Consider the following 18,506-nt stretch of genomic DNA (forward strand, 5'->3'; position numbering starts at 1 on the left):
GTCTTATTTTGTAGTTTTCTTGTCTCTCGTGTCTCTGGGTTAACTTCACTTCCTGCCTTGTCTTGTGATTGCCTGATTGTTTCCACCTGTGTCCAATCACCTGCACCTCCCTTGTGTATTTAAGCCCCGTGTGCCTGTTGTCCTTTGTCGCGTCATTGTCAATGTTACCCGTCGTTGGAGTACGTCCTGTTTTGGTTATTTAAATAAAGAGCACAGTTTTTGAGAAGCCTGCATTTGAGTCCTGCCTGCAACCTGCTCCAGGACCCATTGTGACAGAGAAGGTGTGTCCAGACCTTTGACTGGTACTGTATATATTAGTAAGGTAATGGTATATATCACTGTGTCTGAGGTAGTTCATAGGAGAGTTTTCATCTTTTCGTTGTGCGTTGATGAAGCCGAGTGTAAACACGCCGAAGCTTCACTTCAACTTGTAACATAATAATACATAATGAGCTGTAGTTGGCTGACATGTCTGCTGATGAAAGCTTATTACTGTGGCAGCAATAACAAAACAAGCTGGTTTAACAAGATGTAGTATAATAGACTTTTGTATGTATAAAAAATAAAGTGCAATTTAAAACACTGACTTTCTAAATCCAGCAGCTTTATGCGTGATTCACACAACCAGCGTTAAGCTACAGCTTGACATGAGCTGGAAAAGCAGCAATAGATTCTGCATTTATTCTCCCAGTCGCTGATGTTTGTACAAACACACGTAGCGGGTCGTGGTGAACTCATTCCTCGTGAAAAAGGACGGTCAGTGCAGGTTTACTGTCTCACAGAGCCTCAGGCACGGGGATCAGGTAGGCTATAGACGGAGAGGGATGGGATCTGCAAATGGGATGGAAGCAAAGTGGTCAGAGCCCTTCATCCACACACGTTCTCTCCCCTCGGTCCATCGCTCACCTCGGCTGCTTTAGCTTTTCCTTCTTCTCTCCACGGGAACATATCCAATCATACCACTCTGAAACTATTATTAAAATTTCCCTCGCGCGCAGCAGGGGCTCTGAATGAGATGAGTTGGGGGGGGGGGGGGGCGAGTGGCGGCGGCGGCGTGTCAGAGCGATCAGTGGAGGGCGGCGAGAAGTGGGACGGAGGCTGATGAGAAGCGGGTCACCTCTGGGCCGGCCCTCGCTCTCACCGCCATCACACATTTTATTGTCACTTCTTTTTTCTGTTTTTTTTTTGTCGTCCTGAAAATAATGGGATAGAGTTGAGCGGCAGGGAAGCAAGATGGGGCCACGGGAAGGGGGGGGGGGGGACAGATATTGGTGTAGAGAAATGGAAGGGTAGGACTTGTTCTGTAATGGCCAGGATTTGACCGGGATTAAGAGAAGGAACGAGGGTGTCAGGTGGGCCGTGTGTTGTGTGGGAATACGTGTGTGTGTGAAGGGATTGAAGCTGCCCCTCCCAAGTACCAGTGCAAACTGACTGTCAGCAGTTGTGACCTTTAACCTTCACCTGGAGCAAAGTAGATTGTAAAAGCCAAACGTAGCAGCCAGCGGCTTCTCATAATGTCAAAATATACAGCGGCTTATAAAACAAACGACCGGTTGGATCTCCATCTTCGGGGGAAACCTGGCAGACGATATGTCAGCCGAGTGATGCGCGGTGACACCGTCCCAGAACCATCTGCTGCACGCAGCGCCTCACGGGGCAAGTGCCACGGCCGTAAAGACTGTACTCAGGAAAACAGATATTATGTCCCAGATAGATGAAGCCTCGTAATCCTTCACACGGGGGGGGGGGGGGGGGGGCTCACCGCGTCCTTTTGGCCCCTCCCCAGGGATTTCAGGCCTTCTTATGTAAGCCTGATAGAAAAGACTCATCCCGGGCGTCTTTCTCCGTTTCCTGTGTTCAGATACACTGGTGTTATAAACACCATAATGTAATTACACTGCTACAACGACTTGTTTACGTGTCACAAGTCCCAGTTTGGTCCCAGTTTCCAGCCATCACGCCAGCTGTGGTTTGCTCAGCTCATTAGAGGCGGCGCGTGGCGATGGTGCCACCAAAGCAGTTTGGGTTACAGGCTCCCGGAGAGACATTGGCCCCGATTCCAGGTATGAGGAGTGAGAGGGAATATACGGAGGTGGGTCATTCCATCACCCAGATCTTTTGTTTTTTTCATTTGCATGAATATAATTGCTGCAGCTATTATTCTGCTGATGCTCAGCTCAGCAGAAACGCGGATAAAAGGTAAATGTATATGAGACTTAAATTCACAGCTAAGGTGTAATATCTGCTGGACACCTTGTAGGTATTTGTTTGACTCATCCTATTATTTATAGAAGCCATTATTACAGCAGGCCTCGATGGAAGTAGAGCAGACATTACATTAGTGCTTCATTACTGAATTCATTTTCCAATTAACACCACAAATGTCAGCGATTGTAGATGCACATATAAATATACAGTTAATCCTCATTGTCACTTTTACATACAAGCAGGTTGAGACGATCTACACCGCCTCTATTTGCATTATTCAAACCAAAGTTTATCTTTTCCTTCTGCTGGGTTCATGATGAATTCCCTGCTTAATACAGTTTAATCGCCATAAAGCAAGGGCGGCCTTTTCTGAACGGTCTCATCAACAATTAGCTTTCCGCTGGCCGTGTGCAGGCATCCACCAGCTATGCAAACATCTGAAGGCTGTGGATTCGTGGGCTTTGAGATGCCTCTCCGGAGGATTGCGTGACTCCCTCGTGGCTCTGAAGGGGGGGTGGGTGGGGGGGAAGCTGAGCGCGCTAATGGCTTTCTGTTTTGCCAGCGGAACGTATAGCTCGTGCTTTGGGAATGGGTTCCAGAAAAGGCTGCTGGTTTGTTGACATCAGAAGATGAGATGGTTTTGAGGGTCGTGCGTTCGTTGGCTTTTCTTTGTTTTCTTTCACTTCAGCCCCAAATAAGAGTGTCCCAGTCGAGTCTGAATGGTTTCATCCGCCCTTTTGTCTACTGAGTTTGTTTTGATGTTCCCTTTGTTTCGCTCACTGATTTAACAGCAGCAAGAAGCTGCTGGAAAATGGAAGCAGGCCAATGTCATCAGAAGGTTTAAAACCTTTTAAAGGGACATTTTAACAACATTAAAATAACAACAGAAGAACAGCTCACATGATACATGAAATTGTACATACATAACATAGTGGTTTAAATAGAGTTAGACAACCTATCAATAGAAACACGTGAATTGAGATTTGACATTAGCAGGGAGACTTGTTTTAGTCTCCATAAAAATGACTCGGGAGAATATTATATATCTGGAGGCCTGTGGGGCGGCGCTCCTCCCCCAGGCCCCCCGCACGCCGCTTTATAGTTTGTGAGTTCTTTTTAACGAGGGAACAGCCGTGCGGAAGTAAGTAAACTATAAAACCGTCATAACTGATTAATTGTGGACTTTTTCCAAATTATGCAGTGGTTCCAACATGTCCCAAGGGGATGTTTGAGTTAATAATTGATCCTTTGCCTAGTTCCCCCCCCCCCCACACCCCCCCGCTGCTGCTCTGTCAGACAGTCAGAGCGAGCATGGTGCCTCAACTCGCTGTATAAATACGGGGCTTTTTAGAAAACTAAAAAATAACAGAAGACAGACGGGTGGACAATATGCTTGAAGGATATTATCAGGATGTGAACTTAATTTGAGGTATAATAAGAGAAGATGGAAGCCAAAGCTACCGATCACCTTCTAAAAGGGAACCAGATCACCTGGTGATGAAATGCAGAGACAACTGTTCCTGTAGAGTCCAGTAGGGTCACTTCACACAGTCCTGCTCCTCACTAAATACATTTTAATTTCATTGACAATTTGAGCATTTTCCCTGACGGCCTTTTGCAGTTTAAGTGTTTTAACGTGACCCTCTCAGACGACGGGAGGCAATCATCTGTTGAATAGCTTTTTAGGTGTTGATTGTAAGGACATCACAACAATTAACACATTCTGTAGAGATTTCCTGCGACGCAGTTAAAAATAGTCTTTGGCCAAAGAATCCGCCTGCGAGTTTCTTTTCTTTGTTGGAATACTTCCACCGAAAAATTGATTTTATTTAACAAAGACGGAATACAGAATTTTGCAGTGCATGTGACAATGATTATTAGAATCAATTCTCAAAATAAAAATCAACATAAGACATATCACTTTGTTTATTATTTAAAAAATATTATAACTTATATAAATGACATCAAATTAAGACAAATTTTGAATAGAATTAAAAAAATTCCCAAGGATTTTTTTTGTGTCACCTTTACTGAAGTGTTAATGCCAGTCTCCACTGATACGGGGCGACCTGTGGGACGTGATCAAGGGCTCACAGGTGGGCGCCCCCGCAGGCTGCTGGCTGCTGGCGTCCTCTTTGCGTCACATGGGCTCATTTGGCTCAGGTTCCCCGTTCAGAAACCTGTGAGTATTTTGTGTATTTAACCTTTTCCCCGGCTCCTTTCCTTTTGCTCTGTTCCCCACTCTGCTGTGTACTTAGCCCCCCCCAGGCCCATCCCCTCTGGTGGTCTTGTGCACGCGGTATCAGCCAGTAGCCTGTCGTTGGCCTGGCACCCCAGTGGGCTGCGGGCCAACACAGGTGGGCTTGGTGCAGACTAGTCGCCGGCTGGAGGCTGACGTTTCCTGAGATGTTCTGTCACCAACGCACACTGGAGCACGCAGGTGAGGGTGACAGAAGGGGCATGACTGAGCCAAAGGGTGCTAAAGTATGCGTTGGCCCGAGGGCACAGGGTGCAACAACATTTTTTATATTCCTAACTTAACCCTCTGACGGCCAAACCCACCGTTGGGATGGAAAAGCCCGTTTTGACTGAATAATCGGCCAGAACTGCAACGTTTATCGCACCCAGAAGCTGTAAAAATCATGATCATAATCCTCCGATTCACAGTTTGTGAACACATCCCGTGTGACAAATGCTTTCATCAGAATGCAATCAAAATAACTGGTTCCATCTGAAAAACGTCTCGCCCCAGTGAGGCCATCGATGGCTGCATCGGGCGGGGGGGGGGGTCAAATGGTTAAAGTGATTTTCTAGTTTGATATTTGATACTATTGATAATAGCATCAATAGCTCATTTAGAAACAGGACAAAGTCAACATGAAATGTTTTCATGCTCAAAATTGCTGTAAGGTCATGAAATATACAATCCATTAGTGAAAATATTGGCTTGGATAATAGCTGAGTATTTACACATGGATCAATATTTTCAAATTGTGTTCATCCAAGAGAAAGTAGTAAATATAAGTGAACTGGAGAATGCAGCATGTTGGTGAAGCAAGTGAGGCTCAGATCGGTTTGTAATGGTTCCTGCATGACGCCTTTTTTATTGCAGAACATCACAATCATTTATATGATTTAATATCAATATACTCTATATCCCCAAATAGATCAAGTCTCTTTTTGTGTTTAGCTCTTTGATCCCCTTAAACCCAAATGATTCAGATATTTTAGAGTTTATCTCAACACAATACTCAAATACCAAGTTCATGGTCTCTGTCATCATTCCCCGTGACGTGGAGCCATGAGAACTTTCACCCTCAAGTGCATTCACAACAGCCCTTTTAACACTTTCATCCTTCTTAAACTTCCCCACTTTTTTCTGTTAAGTAAATTACCTTTTTCGTGTCATTCCTCAAGAATATTGGACATTTGTGAATACATGAGATTACAAATGTAGCATTTTCAGTTTCAGTAGTCGTATGAAAGGATGTGAAACAATGAAAGTAATACTAAAAAAATGCCATGTGTTTGTCCCCGTGTTGAGTGGGTTCTTGGTGGGTTTTCAGTGCTGTGACCGTGAGGCCGTGGACCACACAGCCAAACAATGAGCTGCAAACTCACCCTAAAGCTCCGTGGAGCAGAGCCGAGCCGCTGGATTCAGGTGGCAGTTTGCTTTGGATTCATCGCCACAAAGGACACGTCTCACGTCGTGCTTTGGCAGCCCGGATGTTCAGCGGCCTGTTTTGTGTGACCTCACCGCGGACCTAGAGCTGCCCCGCTTTGTCACAGCGATTCATTATGGGCTGTTGCTTTATTTTCCAAAGATTTCCTCCCTTTCCGTCTACCTCGCTTCTGATAACAAACCCGTAGCGCATGGTTTGTTAAGCCATGCATTGCTTTCGGAGGATGGATCCATTTATGCATGGTTATCTACTGTCAAGCACCCTAACGCTATATTTAGGTTTCTTCTTTTTACATCTAGAGAATTGTCACGTAAAATCGCCGTAGCTATGCTTTGCCTAGCGACACTAAAGGAGTCTTGAGTGCATTGCAAGTTTGGATGGAAGGGCTCCTAAATGGTTCTAACAAGTAAGTAGAAGAATTATAATGGAGCTGTTAAACCAACTGTCAGACAGTGAAAGTAGATGTGAGCACAAAAGCTTGATAAACGGAGCTTTGTTTCCGTATGTTTAACAGATCAACTTATTTACAGGAGATTAACTGGGCTGCTTTAAAGATGAGGCCCAAGATAAGATTAAAGCACTGAACTGATAATACCACTATTAAAATGACCTTTTGAGGGTTGAAGTGGGTTTTCATTTTTGAATTAGCGAATGTTGCTAACATTAGATTTTAATTAGTTATCACTGGTTAGTAATGGCTTTGAAATTGCCACTATCTCATCTGTAGAGATTCACACGCGGTTTCACTCCCAGAACCGCGTCAGTAGCACCGGCTCGGGCAGTTCAAAGGTCAGCTTGTGTCCCCCTTTTCATTTTGATGCTGCAGACTCCGAAGACCTGATCCGAAGAGAACTACGTTGTACCGTTTTCAAAGAGCTGCTGCTGCTTGAAGTCAGTAAACCGAGGAGCTGAGACACATCGATGCATATTCTATGCTAAGCTAGCTAGTCGTCTCACAGGTGTAACTCCACCACCATTTTGGGCTCACTTTCAAAATACAATCCGAGCGCAAGGAGACGACAAGCCAAATAGGACGGGATACTTTTTGGCAGAATGACCACTTTGCAAACACGAGTGCAGCAAGATTTTCCACGAGGGCGAATGATTAACGAGGGAGAAACAGAGGATGCTTGTTGGTACCCGCCAGCTCGTTCCTGTATGTTCTCCCCATTATTCTGGGGCTTGGAGAGTAAATATACGAAGGTTACAGAGGCTGCTGGTGCAGTCTGAGAGGGAATTTAATCGAAATGTCCATTGAGCACACCGATGCAAGATATGGATGACAAATTCAAAATACTTGTGAGCTGTGTATATGGGGACAAATATTGGAGTAACGGGGGGGGGGGGGGGATCCATTGCATTTTGATTCCTTGTGGGTGTTACCTCCCGCTTTCATATGAATTAGTGATAATTGAAATTAGGGAGAAACAAAGGCATGAATTATTAATTGTGGTTGATTGATGTTTTCCCAGTTTAATAGACAGTGAGGGCTGTGGGCCAGAGATGTGGCTTTGACATAATGAATTTGTCAGATCCAACTTCAAATAAATGGGTGTCCTTCGGGGGGGGGGGGGGGGGGGTAGCCTGCATCGAATTTTCCCTGTGTTATTTTGAGTTACTTGTGTGACTTGCTTGAGGCTAGTTGATCAAATTTCCGGTTTAAAACTGGAATCTTGTCTGGGACACGATAATGGAAGGAACCAAAAACGGATCTTTGCAATTGCAAATGTATTAACATAGATGGACATATTAGGTTATATGTGTTGAATAAAGATGTTGCTTGTGGGATGTTTGATGAGCTTCTGACTAAATTGACTAAAGTTATTTCCTGGAGTCCAAACTGCATTTTAAGTACTACTTGAACTGTTTGGGGCTGAGATGTGCCAAATCACACAATGCTGCTCATTTGACACTTAGTGAGGAAAATAAGTATTTGAACACCCTGCTATTTTGCAAGTGGGTCTGAAATTGTCATCCTATGTGCATGTCCACTGTGAGAGACATAATCTAAAAAAAAGAATCCAGAAATCACAATGTAAACTATTTATACTACTTATTTGCAGCTGTTTCATACAAATAAATAGTTAAAAAAATCATACATTGTGATTTTTGGATGTTCTTTTTTAGATTATGTCTCTCATAGTGGACATGCATCTACGATGACAATTTCAGACCCCTTCATGATTTCCAAGTGGGAGAACTTGCAAAATAGCAGGGTGTTCAAATACTTATTTTCCTCACTGTATGTAGAAATACATAATTATTCCTGCAACTGTCAGCATCACTTTGGCATGGGCACCATAACTTAAAGGAAATCACGGACATTGTGGGAAATGTGCCTATTTGCTTCCTTGCCAAGTGCGATGGGCAGATCAATATCAATCACTTCTGTGCATTCACTTTGGAGCCAGAGCCAGAAAGCCATTGGCTTAGCTTAGCATTAAGGGCATTAAAAGATAGGGGGAACAGTTGGACCCACTCTTTTTTTTTGGCTCGCGAGCTACATTTCAATTGCCCAAGTCATGGAAATCTACCGGTAGGCTGGTCCACTTTAAAAACAATAACCAGTAGTAGCAGTAACCAAACGGAACAACAACACTGTTGCACACCACCAGAGCCAAACAAATCGGTATAAAAAACCACACGGCTTTTGAATGAAATCAAACGTATCCGTTAGTACGCAAGAGTCGCTCATTGGCAACGTTTCTCACAGTCGGCCGAGCAAACTTGGTGACCCGAAGTGTTTTTTTTTTCTTCTCGATGGCAGGCGATCTACCAGCACTGCTTTGGCCGTCGATTCGGCTCCCCTGAGCAAGACAGTTGGAAATATGCATACCAGCACAATTTAAACTCACTAATCAACACCTACCTCATTTAACTCGTACCCAACACAGTCAACCCTAAAAGATGGAATGGGATGGACGGATCTTCTCGTGTCATTCCGATCAACATGTGCAACATACGCATGTTTTCTTTAATATAAAACATTTCCACTCTGGATTGGCATCGGTATCAGACAGAAACCTGTGGGACATCGAGGTGAAGCCAAGGCTAAAGATTTGTATGAAATAAGACGTTGCGACCAGAGGAGTCGACCCCTGCTGGTGATTAGAATGATGACGTTATGCATCAGGCCGTCGCTACCTTGTGGTGCACAAGTCACGACACCTGCACTGTCCAGTTTGAGTGTTTTACACATGAACCCTTTCACGGCGGGCTTTGAGTTCACGAACGTTCATCGGAACATATTTGGTTGCTTAAAGGCGTCTTATTGAGAGTTTGGTTGTGCGGTTTAGTACGGCTAAATATGGTATTTAATCACTTATATATTAATATAATTAATATTTATCAATAATCAAGAACTAAACAGAGGCCTTGCTATTTATTGTGTTTAGTTCGGACTGAAGAAAATAATAAATGAAGGTGATCCCAAAGTTTATTTAACAAACTGAATGCTCTTTTCCAGAGCTCAGTGACTGTTTCAAAGGGAATGAAAGATAGCCGCTCATCCCATTCAGGCTGCAGGAGAACAGAATGTAGGATCTAATCCTCTCAAAACTGGTAAAGATGAAGGTTTAAAGCCATAATTCCTCATTTTAATCCATTGAAAAAGGCTCTCACCCAATTGAGGACCTTATTCACTGATTTATTAATGGCTGCACAGTCACCACTAATGGATCGGTAGTTATACCTGACTGCAGCTGCCCCTGCAATACCTATGGGTGCTCATTCAGCCACTGAGATGACTGTATAATTAGCATGTTATCTGCTGAAGACTTTATTTCAGAAGCCAAAAGTTAAACACCAGCATCCTGCTTTTCTGCTGCTTTTATCATTTTGCTGTGACGTTATCAACAAGGTTGCTTCGGTCCAGCGTGGGCGTGGTCCAGCGTAGGAGTGGTCCAGCATGGGCGTGGTCAAGCGTGGGCGTGGTCCAGCGTAGGAGGGGTCCAGCGTGGGCGTGGTCCAGCGTAGGAGGTGTCCAGCATGGGCGTGGTCTAGCGTGGGCGTGGTCCAGCGTAGGAGGGGTCCAGCGTGGGCGTGGTCCAGCGTGGGCGTGGTCCAGCGTGGGCGTGGTCCAGCGTAGGAGGGGTCCAGCGTGGGCGTGGTCCAGCATGGGCGTGGTCCAGCGTAGGAGTGGTCCAGCGTAGGAGGGGTCCGGTTCGGCGCCTCTGAAGGCTAAAAAAGAAGACGACGTTGCTCCAAAAGCCAAGATGCCAGCGGCCAACCACAACGTCTAGGCTTTAAAATGGCAGGCAGCAAACCAATGAGTCGATATATTATCATACGTCCACCTTAGTCTGTGGGAGTGATACGACATGGACGACGTTTCGTGTTTACCTGCCAAAGCCCACCAAGCTTTTGATAGTATCATTATTCATGTCAAAGCCATTATTGCCCCGTGCCTGATTCATTTAGTCATTTGTGTCACTGGAACAACAGCCGTTGGCTCACTTTTTGGAGGAGCTCGGCCCCTCCTCAGCGGCCTTATGGCTGACAAATGACTTTTTGAAAAGCGATATGGTCTCCTGCGGGGGGAGAAAAGAATAGAAATTGAATCCTGGCCTCTATCAGCAGTCTCATCTGTCATCTTTTTAATATTGATGTCCATTATGTTTATGGATTATTTGGCTGTCTTCTGTTCTCTGGCCCAGCTCGCCCTGTCGGATCGGCCACTTGGGGCAGCGATAGTGCCATTTGTATTGATTGGTTTCATAGTTTAATTGTCAGCAGGCCTTTTTAAATGGAGTTGCTCACACAACTGAAAGACAGCGATGTATGTAAATGAGTCAGAGTTCAAACCACATGTTATACTGGCAGGGTAACGCGGGTACCACGGGACCGTACCATAGATTCGGTATCATCATCCCAGGCCATTATCAGCTATTTGGCTCATGTTTATTGCTTCCTGTATCACCTTTCATGGATCGCATGTCTGTTTACGGGAAGAAAACAGCCCTCACGAAGATTTATCACAGCTGCCAATAAGCCGTATTTCGTTTCACTGGCATGGTGCTATTATTCTGGAGCTGTAAGACAAATGATCACTGGTACACTATATATAGCTAAAGCAAATACTGTTTATTGCAACAGGCCTACACTTCATGAAGGCTGTAATTATTTTTGTTGAAACTATTCTTGAGACTGTTGATATAAGTAGGTGGTCATTTTGGATTTATACATCTAGTTTTTTTTAACTGTATTGAGCCAAGAGTCATGTATTTCAATTGGTGGTAAGGTGTAGCACACGGTCTACTGGGGGTTTCACTGTCCTATTATACTCAAATTACTATAATAATCGGTATTCATCTAGTTTTTGAGTCAGTATTTTTGTCAGTTTTATTGTCCTAAACCAATTCTCTGTGTGCAATATCCATATCCACTCACAAAACAGATTTTATGCATCTTTTTATGTCGCATGAAGCCCACGTGAACCAAGCGAATCAGTAAAAATGCTGCAGGGAGTTTGAATAAATCGCTGTTAAAAATGTTTAGCCTGAACCCAGCCCATGCCTTCTGCTGGGAGGCTCAGTAACAATAGCGAGCCATGTGGGGTCTGCCCTGAATCTGCTTGAATGACCACACACTGGCGTGTATTTGCAGGATGTACCAGCCCGTGTCTGCCTCCCAGCCCTCCGCTCTCTTCTCCCCTCCCCAGTGTGTTTGCAACCAAGGTCGTAGTGGTCTCGCTCTGCTTTCCACGGGTGTGTGGGCTTCATTCATCATCCGTATGATAGCTGCATGCTAGAGTGCCCTGAATCTCCTGTCTGTGTTTGGGTGTGATTGTGTGTGTCTGTCTGTGTGTGTGTGTGTGTGTGTGCCCAATAAAATAAATGGTCTCTCTTTCTCTCCGTGAGCTCGTTCTAATGCAGTGATTCCCAAACTTCTTCTGTCGACCCTTTGCTTTCTCTGATTATGTTCACAGGTTCAGGGTGGCGGGTTTCCAAGTGTCTTTTCCATTTAGTGGGCTTCATTGAGTGCCGCCGGTATTTTAAGACCCACAACACACTGGGATCTCTCTTGTTGGCCGGCGGTGGTGCTCGTAAAGCCCAGGCACAGATATGCCTCGTTATATTTTCTTCTTTTTGCCCTCGTGGGTCACGTGGCTCGTTACACACTCGCCTTTTATTTGCTCACAAATCTGTACGTCTTGGCACAACCTTTTTTATCTCTTGTCTTTCCTCTTTCCCTTTCTTTTTGTGTGGTTGTGTGTGTGTCCCTCCTCCCTCCCCCCCTCTCTTCATCTGTAACATGAGCCGCTGTGGGGGCGTCTTTGGAACACTGCGTGTCACGTCTTTTGTTTGATTTATTTTCTTTCATCTTTATAATCTGCCATAGGATACGGTGCCCTTTCTTTTCAACTTGTTTGCAGTTGTATTTGTTTTTATTTCATTTATTGTTTTTAAATTCTATTTAATACACACACACACATATTAATACACATTTTTCTCCGTAGTTCTACTCCAGTTCATGAACTACTGTAAAGGAAAGATCTTTCTTCCTTTCCTTCCCTAAAAGTATTTTTTTTGTTTGACTGATGTTTCTGCAAGAAGGACATCTTCACTCCATGTCTGCGCATACAGTACTATCTTCATGTAGAAGAAGAATGTACGTTCAACTGTCCTATCGCAGTAAATGATGTAAAAGCAATGCAAGATAAGGTAGTGCAAGCAAGAAAAAACAGGCAGAACAAATCCTACAGACGTACGACAAAAGCACAGCACAATAACAACCCCCCTGTGGCAGTAAATAGTCCAGGCTACGGGCGGATGGGACGCCACCGTATGTCCCCCGCTTGTCTTTGCAAAAGTTCTGTTGTGTGGCATCGGGTCCGTAAAATGTGAGTCGTTAAGACAATCTATTTTGGTGTTGAAGCTGGTGCATCACCTTGGCAACAGGGACTGATTATCATCCGAGCCATTAAGAGCTTCATTCACCAGTGCTTTTTAGATGTGATAGACAGTGATGGACTCGTGGAAATGAATGAGTAGGCGGGACATGCCCATTCAGGACAACGCGGGATGTTCAAGTAGCAGACATGCGAAGGTGAGGTCTTACTGGAGGTTGCATTGAGGATGAAGTCCTCTGTGGGAAAGGGGAGGCGAGCGCAGGCTGGGGGCTTGAATACAGAAGTCACGTTGTTAAATTATGTTGTCATTTTAATGGTATGCAAATGGTATGTACAGCATGGCCAAGGTCCAGACGCCAGCGAAGGGATTAAATTTGCCCTTTTCCCCTCTTTTAAGGAGGTCCCTCCAGGGGCACCTTTTCGTGAATAAACCAAGATGTCTGCTTGACAGACACAAAGATCAAAGGCAAGCAAAGCTTTGGCTTCCGATGAAGGTGAGGCTAGGACGCCAGAGGCGAGACACGGAGGCTCGTCGTCCAGTCCGCCCCGAACTCGGATCAATACGAGGTGATGTAGGAGCTTGCGGGGGGGGTTGATCGCGGGAACAGCGGGCGAGCTAAGCTGTTCAGTCATTACTCGTCTCCTGATTCCAGGGATTAGCAGAAACGGGGGCGATGTTAGTGCTACAGGAGACTCTATCAGGGGATTTGAGGAGTGGAAAACACTGCCATTCCCCAGCCACCTTCAGTAATTGCGCCTGCAGTACCGCGTGCGGGACCCTGGGGAAGTGTGTGTGTGCGTGTGCATGGAAGATGTCCTGACTGGAGGGGTTTGGGCACAGAGGACAGAAAGAAGCGAGTCGGCCATGTTGGCATGTGGGCCGTGCGCGTAGGTGCACGTTTCGCCGGCAGCGGGGCTCGCAGAATGGTGCAGAGGAGCGTTGTGGGAGAGCTTACATGCTCCCCTGCCCACCAGCCTTTATGTGGAGCTAATTATTTGACTGAGGACAGAGCGGCCAGAGAGCCCGGCTGACTCTGCTCTGTGAAACATTTCACACACCACAACACACCCGACGGGGGAAAATGAGGGAAATCACATTCACGTCGGCGGTCAAAGGGCCGATTCAATTAGCTGCAAGTCCCTGCATCTACAGTAGAATGAACTCTGATGAGAGACGGAAATAAACAGGCCACAAGGAACCTGAGGACAACGCTGACAACAGAGCTTGAAAGTCTATGAATTAGGAAACATTGCTTTTTTAATAATTGACAGCATAAAGGGGGGCTTTACACATTTTATGCCTTAAGTTTACCAGCAAAGTACGGTGAGTTGTGTCAATGAGATGCACAACGTGGCTACAACTATTTATAACTTCGCTGGTCGCCGCGTTGTAAGCGGTGACGGTGGTGCTGGGAACGGAAAGGTTGGCGGTTTGAACCCCGGCTGCTCCATGCGCCATGTTGAAGTGTCCCTGAGCAAGACACCCAACCCCATGGGTTAAAAATGCATTGTAAGTCGCTTTGGATAAAAGCGTCAGCTAAATGACATGTAATAAGAAAAGCAATCAGGTACTTGAGGTAGTACTTTATATTCAATAATGTAACAGTTGGAGGGTTGCTACACCCCCCCGGACTGTTCCGGATGGACTATGACAAGCTGCGTATCACAAACCGGTAGAAAGGATCTCTGAAGTCTGTGACCTCCTCACCCTCACTGCCATGAAACCAGTAGTTTGTTCAAAGCTGATCTATCTTATCAACAGAGAGGGAGCCGTATCAAGAAACTTTTCAAAGAATATTTTGGAAACAACTGAAGCTCCGTTGGAACTTTGAATAGATTCTATTCCAGAATGAAATGGCTGAAAGAGTTATTGCAGCGAACACTGACAGAGTTTGGCGTTGGAGCTTCGCTGGTGGGCCTCACGCCAATGCAGCCTCACACCTTGGAGTCCCAGCGGCCTCGTGACCTGAAGGCAAAGCGACGCGTTCAGCATTCAGAGGACGGCGACGCTCGGCCGCCATGGCTGCCGTCCAACACCTGCAGCCTCAGACGCCGCTTCAAAAGGAAAGAACATTGAAAAGCAAAGGAGCAGGAAAGGAGTTTTACGTCCTCGGCAGGGGAACCTTTTTAATCTTGTTGGCTGCATTGTGTGTTTGGAGCCCGGCGAAAGAGGCCGACGAAGCATCGGGGCGTAATCCGACGCGGCAGCCACAACCGCCGAGCTGAGCGACGGAGGAGGAGAGTCACATGACGACTCCATCCCGTCGACTGACTTTGACCTTAAAATGAGAGTCAAACCCAACTTGAGTTCGACAGCAGAAAATGAGGTTATGCCTCGTGAAACGAGCTCCTCCCGATTCGTCCAGCGTGTTTCCAGGGAACAAGAACTAACAAGTCTAAGAGTGTGTGTGTGTGTGTGTGTGTGTGTGTGTGTGTGTGTGTGCGTCTTTGCAGAGGAAAATGAAATATGTGACATGCGGAAATGATGCCAAATGTCACCTCTTTGTCTTCTTTTCCAAAGTTGTCCTCCTGGGCTCTAGTAAGTTTAAAAATAGAGCTTTTCTATTTTCTAGATGGGGGCCAAGGGGAAAGAGAAGAGGAGCCAGAGCGGAGGACTCCTCTGTGGAAGGAGAATGCAATTTGAGATTGGCCAGATTGCTTTTTTTTTTTTTCCTCTCTCTCTTCCCTCTCCCCCCTCGGCCGCTCATGAGGCGAGATATGCGCCGGCAGGGTCCCTGAGCCGCCATAAGCCCGGCGGCAGTGCCGGCCTCGCCGCCGAGGGGCCCTTGCACTCCCAGCGCGGGGAAATCAGCGGGATGAAATAAAAGAGGGACTCCGAAAAGATCAGCGGGGGATATCGGGAGTGATGGATGAGAGTCAGGCGTGGAGTCTGAAGGGAGAAGAGGGGGGGGAGGAGGGGGAGGAGGGGGGGGAGGGGGGGGAGTGAAGGGATGAAGGAGATGGCTTCAGCGGGATTATGGCAGGATACAGATGCTTGGCGTCGGGGCGAGGCGGATTTCTCACAGGCCGCGGTTACGTGGCTCCCCGCCCCCCCCCCCCCCCCCCCCCCGCGGGTGGGTTTCTGGTCTTGGGTGAAACACGTGTGAAACATTTTCCCCTCCGTCTCCTTGTGTCCCTTTCTAGGAGGAGAGGGCTCGGCCGAGGCGGGGCAGAAGGAAACGTCCACCTGCGACATCTGCCAGTTCGGGGCCGAATGCGACGTGGACGCCGAGGACGTCTGGTGAGTTTGTCCACACCACATGACCTGCACAGTTAGAGTCAAGTAGTCTTGACACCTTTTTTTAATGAATTATTTTGGGCAAGAAATCCTCCCTAAATTTTTCTTTTCCAAAAAAGCTCATGAGTTTGAACACTGGGACTTTGGAGCTCTTCGCACTGCACACATCTGCCCACTGAAGGTTTAGTGCGACCGTTTCATTTAACCTCAATTACTGACGCACAGCACAGAGAAAAAAGGAGATTTTCGCTTATTCTGGAAATCCAATTACTGACCTCACAGGACTTTCCCAATGTCAGGCTGAAAATGAGTCATCCAAGGAAAACAAGTCCAGCAAAGAAATGGCGTTTGAATGGAAGCCTTTGGTTGCATTTGAGAGGGATGCAGGCGATACGTTATTAGCAAAGAGCCGGCGTCCTTTTACAGGATGAAAGGCTCAAGGGGGGGCAACTGTCTTCCCGCAGCAGAAACAACGTCGTTTGCTCTGCGACGGCTACAATGAACCCGCGCCGGTGATTTGGTGCGGAGCGGCAATGGGCTGGTATCAGCAGAATCGAGGCGGCGGCGGCGTGTGAGGAATCCCCGATGCAGCGCCTGGAATTAGAAGAGCCCTCGGAGTGTGACTCTCTCGACCCGCCGCATGTAATGGAAACATAATGTGCCTCGGTGTGCAGAACCTGTTAATGACAGCCAATGGTTTCCGTGATGCATTCTGAGCCTTTTTGCAAATACCAAGCAGCTGGAGTCCGTCCTCCTGATGCCACAGAAAGCACTGTAACCTTCCACTCAAACACAGGAATTGATTTCCTGGCAATTTCTTAATCCCCAAAGGTTAAATTCATAAGGTCACGACAGCACAATGTACCGTGTCGATGATTTGTGCAGACAAAAACATGTAATGGAGCCTTAAGCACGTGCAGTGTAACTGGAACAAAGCCCCCCCCCCCCCCCCCCCCCCCACACACACACACCCCTTGCAATAACACAATGGATAACATCACTAAATCACTAAAAGCAGAATGAATGTTTCAACCTATTTTCTTGCAGAACACAAACCACAATTTTGTTTTGATCCGGGGAATCAGTTTTAAAGGAGTTTCACATTTTAGGGAAACCTTCTCTTTTCTACATTTGAATGAGACGAAATCTTCAAGCAAACAGTGCAACCGCCGGTGGAGCTAACACGCGTCACGAGGGGGAAGCAGGATGCTACGCTCACCGCTATGACGCCACTGTTCTGACTTCAGACTCATCAGGCTTCCTACGTCCTCCTCTCTGGATGCATAATCACTAACTGGGCCAGACCCAAAGTACTGTTGAAGGCCCTGTGATGTGAAGGTGTCGAGGCGCTGCTGGGGCCATCAGAAGCATTCGAGCGTACGATGCAGTGCAATCATCACACAACATGTCGGCGTCCACACACTTGGTCAACAGAAACGCACGCTTCACATTTATGATGAAGGGTTATCTTCATAAATGTGCTTGGAAACGAGCAGTTCAGGAGAAAACAGCCTTTGATTTTATTACCGATGGGGGGGGGGAGAATGGAACGGTTCTCGGGGATGCGACCTGTTTTGGAGGCAGAGAGCCACTCACCCCTCACAGATCAATAGAGGGTTGCAAAAAGCCATTTAGATCCATCTGTGGTGTAAAACCGTCATCACCCGCAAAAAGCCCTGCTTTCCAATCCGTCAATAGCACCTATCAGTGTAGATGGAATTAAGGCAGAGTGAGCTAGTCTTAGAGGGGGGGGGGGGGGGGGGGGGGGGGGCGCTTGATGTGTGAACGCTGAGTTTAGGCCTTCGGGTAAAATCACTTTTGGGCTTTTCAAAGAGGGATCTGCAGCCCATTGTGAGAGCAACATTTCAATGGAGGCAACAGGGGAGGTGGGAAGATGCCCTTTATTTTTGCTTCCGCTGGTTACAGACACGCACACATTTATACACACAGCATCCACAGGAAGCCTTCCACACATTTCACACTTTGTGTGGAATTATCAACTCATCCAATCCGTCGCTTTGCGCCTCTTTGTAGTTGTTTTGCGACTCCTTGCACTGGTTATTAGTCTCTCTGCGGGGGATTTGCATCTCTTTGAGGTTGGTCCGTGTCTCTTTGTGGTCGTTTTGTGACGCTTTGTGGTCTTTTTTTCATCGCTTTGTGCTTTTTCTTCTGTGACTCATTGTTTTTGTTTTGTAACCCAACAATCGTGATGAGTCTTTCTGAATATGATTTGCATCTCTTTGTAGTCATTGGATTACGGGGGGGGGCGAGGGGGGGTGTAAAGAAGTATGTGCGGCTCATTATAACACTGTGGTGGTGAAATGGAAGCAGGGGGACTAATGAAACACAGCGTTTTTGTGTCTGATGTGTACGAGGGTTTGACCCACGGAGCAAAGACGCTGGTCTGTAGGTGGAAGCAGACGTTTGTGTTTCCCATCTCGTTTGTTCACAATCTCCAGCTGCTTTTGCCTGTTTTTTTTTATGCTACGATAACGGAGAAGGAGAAAGAGACGGACGATATATAGTT

The 18,506-nt window shown here is 46.4% G+C and overlaps 1 protein-coding gene across 1 annotated transcript in view; it reads left to right on the plus strand.

Moving 5' to 3' along the window:
• tmeff2a (transmembrane protein with EGF-like and two follistatin-like domains 2a) overlaps window positions 1-18,506 on the plus strand; it is an 80,329-nt gene that overhangs the window by 50,719 nt on the left and 11,104 nt on the right. The window contains exon 5 of the mRNA XM_037488244.2: window positions 15,886-15,982. Coding sequence (XP_037344141.1) covers window positions 15,886-15,982 — 97 coding nt within the window. The remainder of the gene's footprint in view (window positions 1-15,885; window positions 15,983-18,506) is intronic.

Source organism: Pungitius pungitius, chromosome 10, assembly GCF_949316345.1.
Source record: "Pungitius pungitius chromosome 10, fPunPun2.1, whole genome shotgun sequence".
Classification (NCBI taxonomy): Eukaryota; Metazoa; Chordata; class Actinopteri; order Perciformes; family Gasterosteidae; genus Pungitius; species Pungitius pungitius.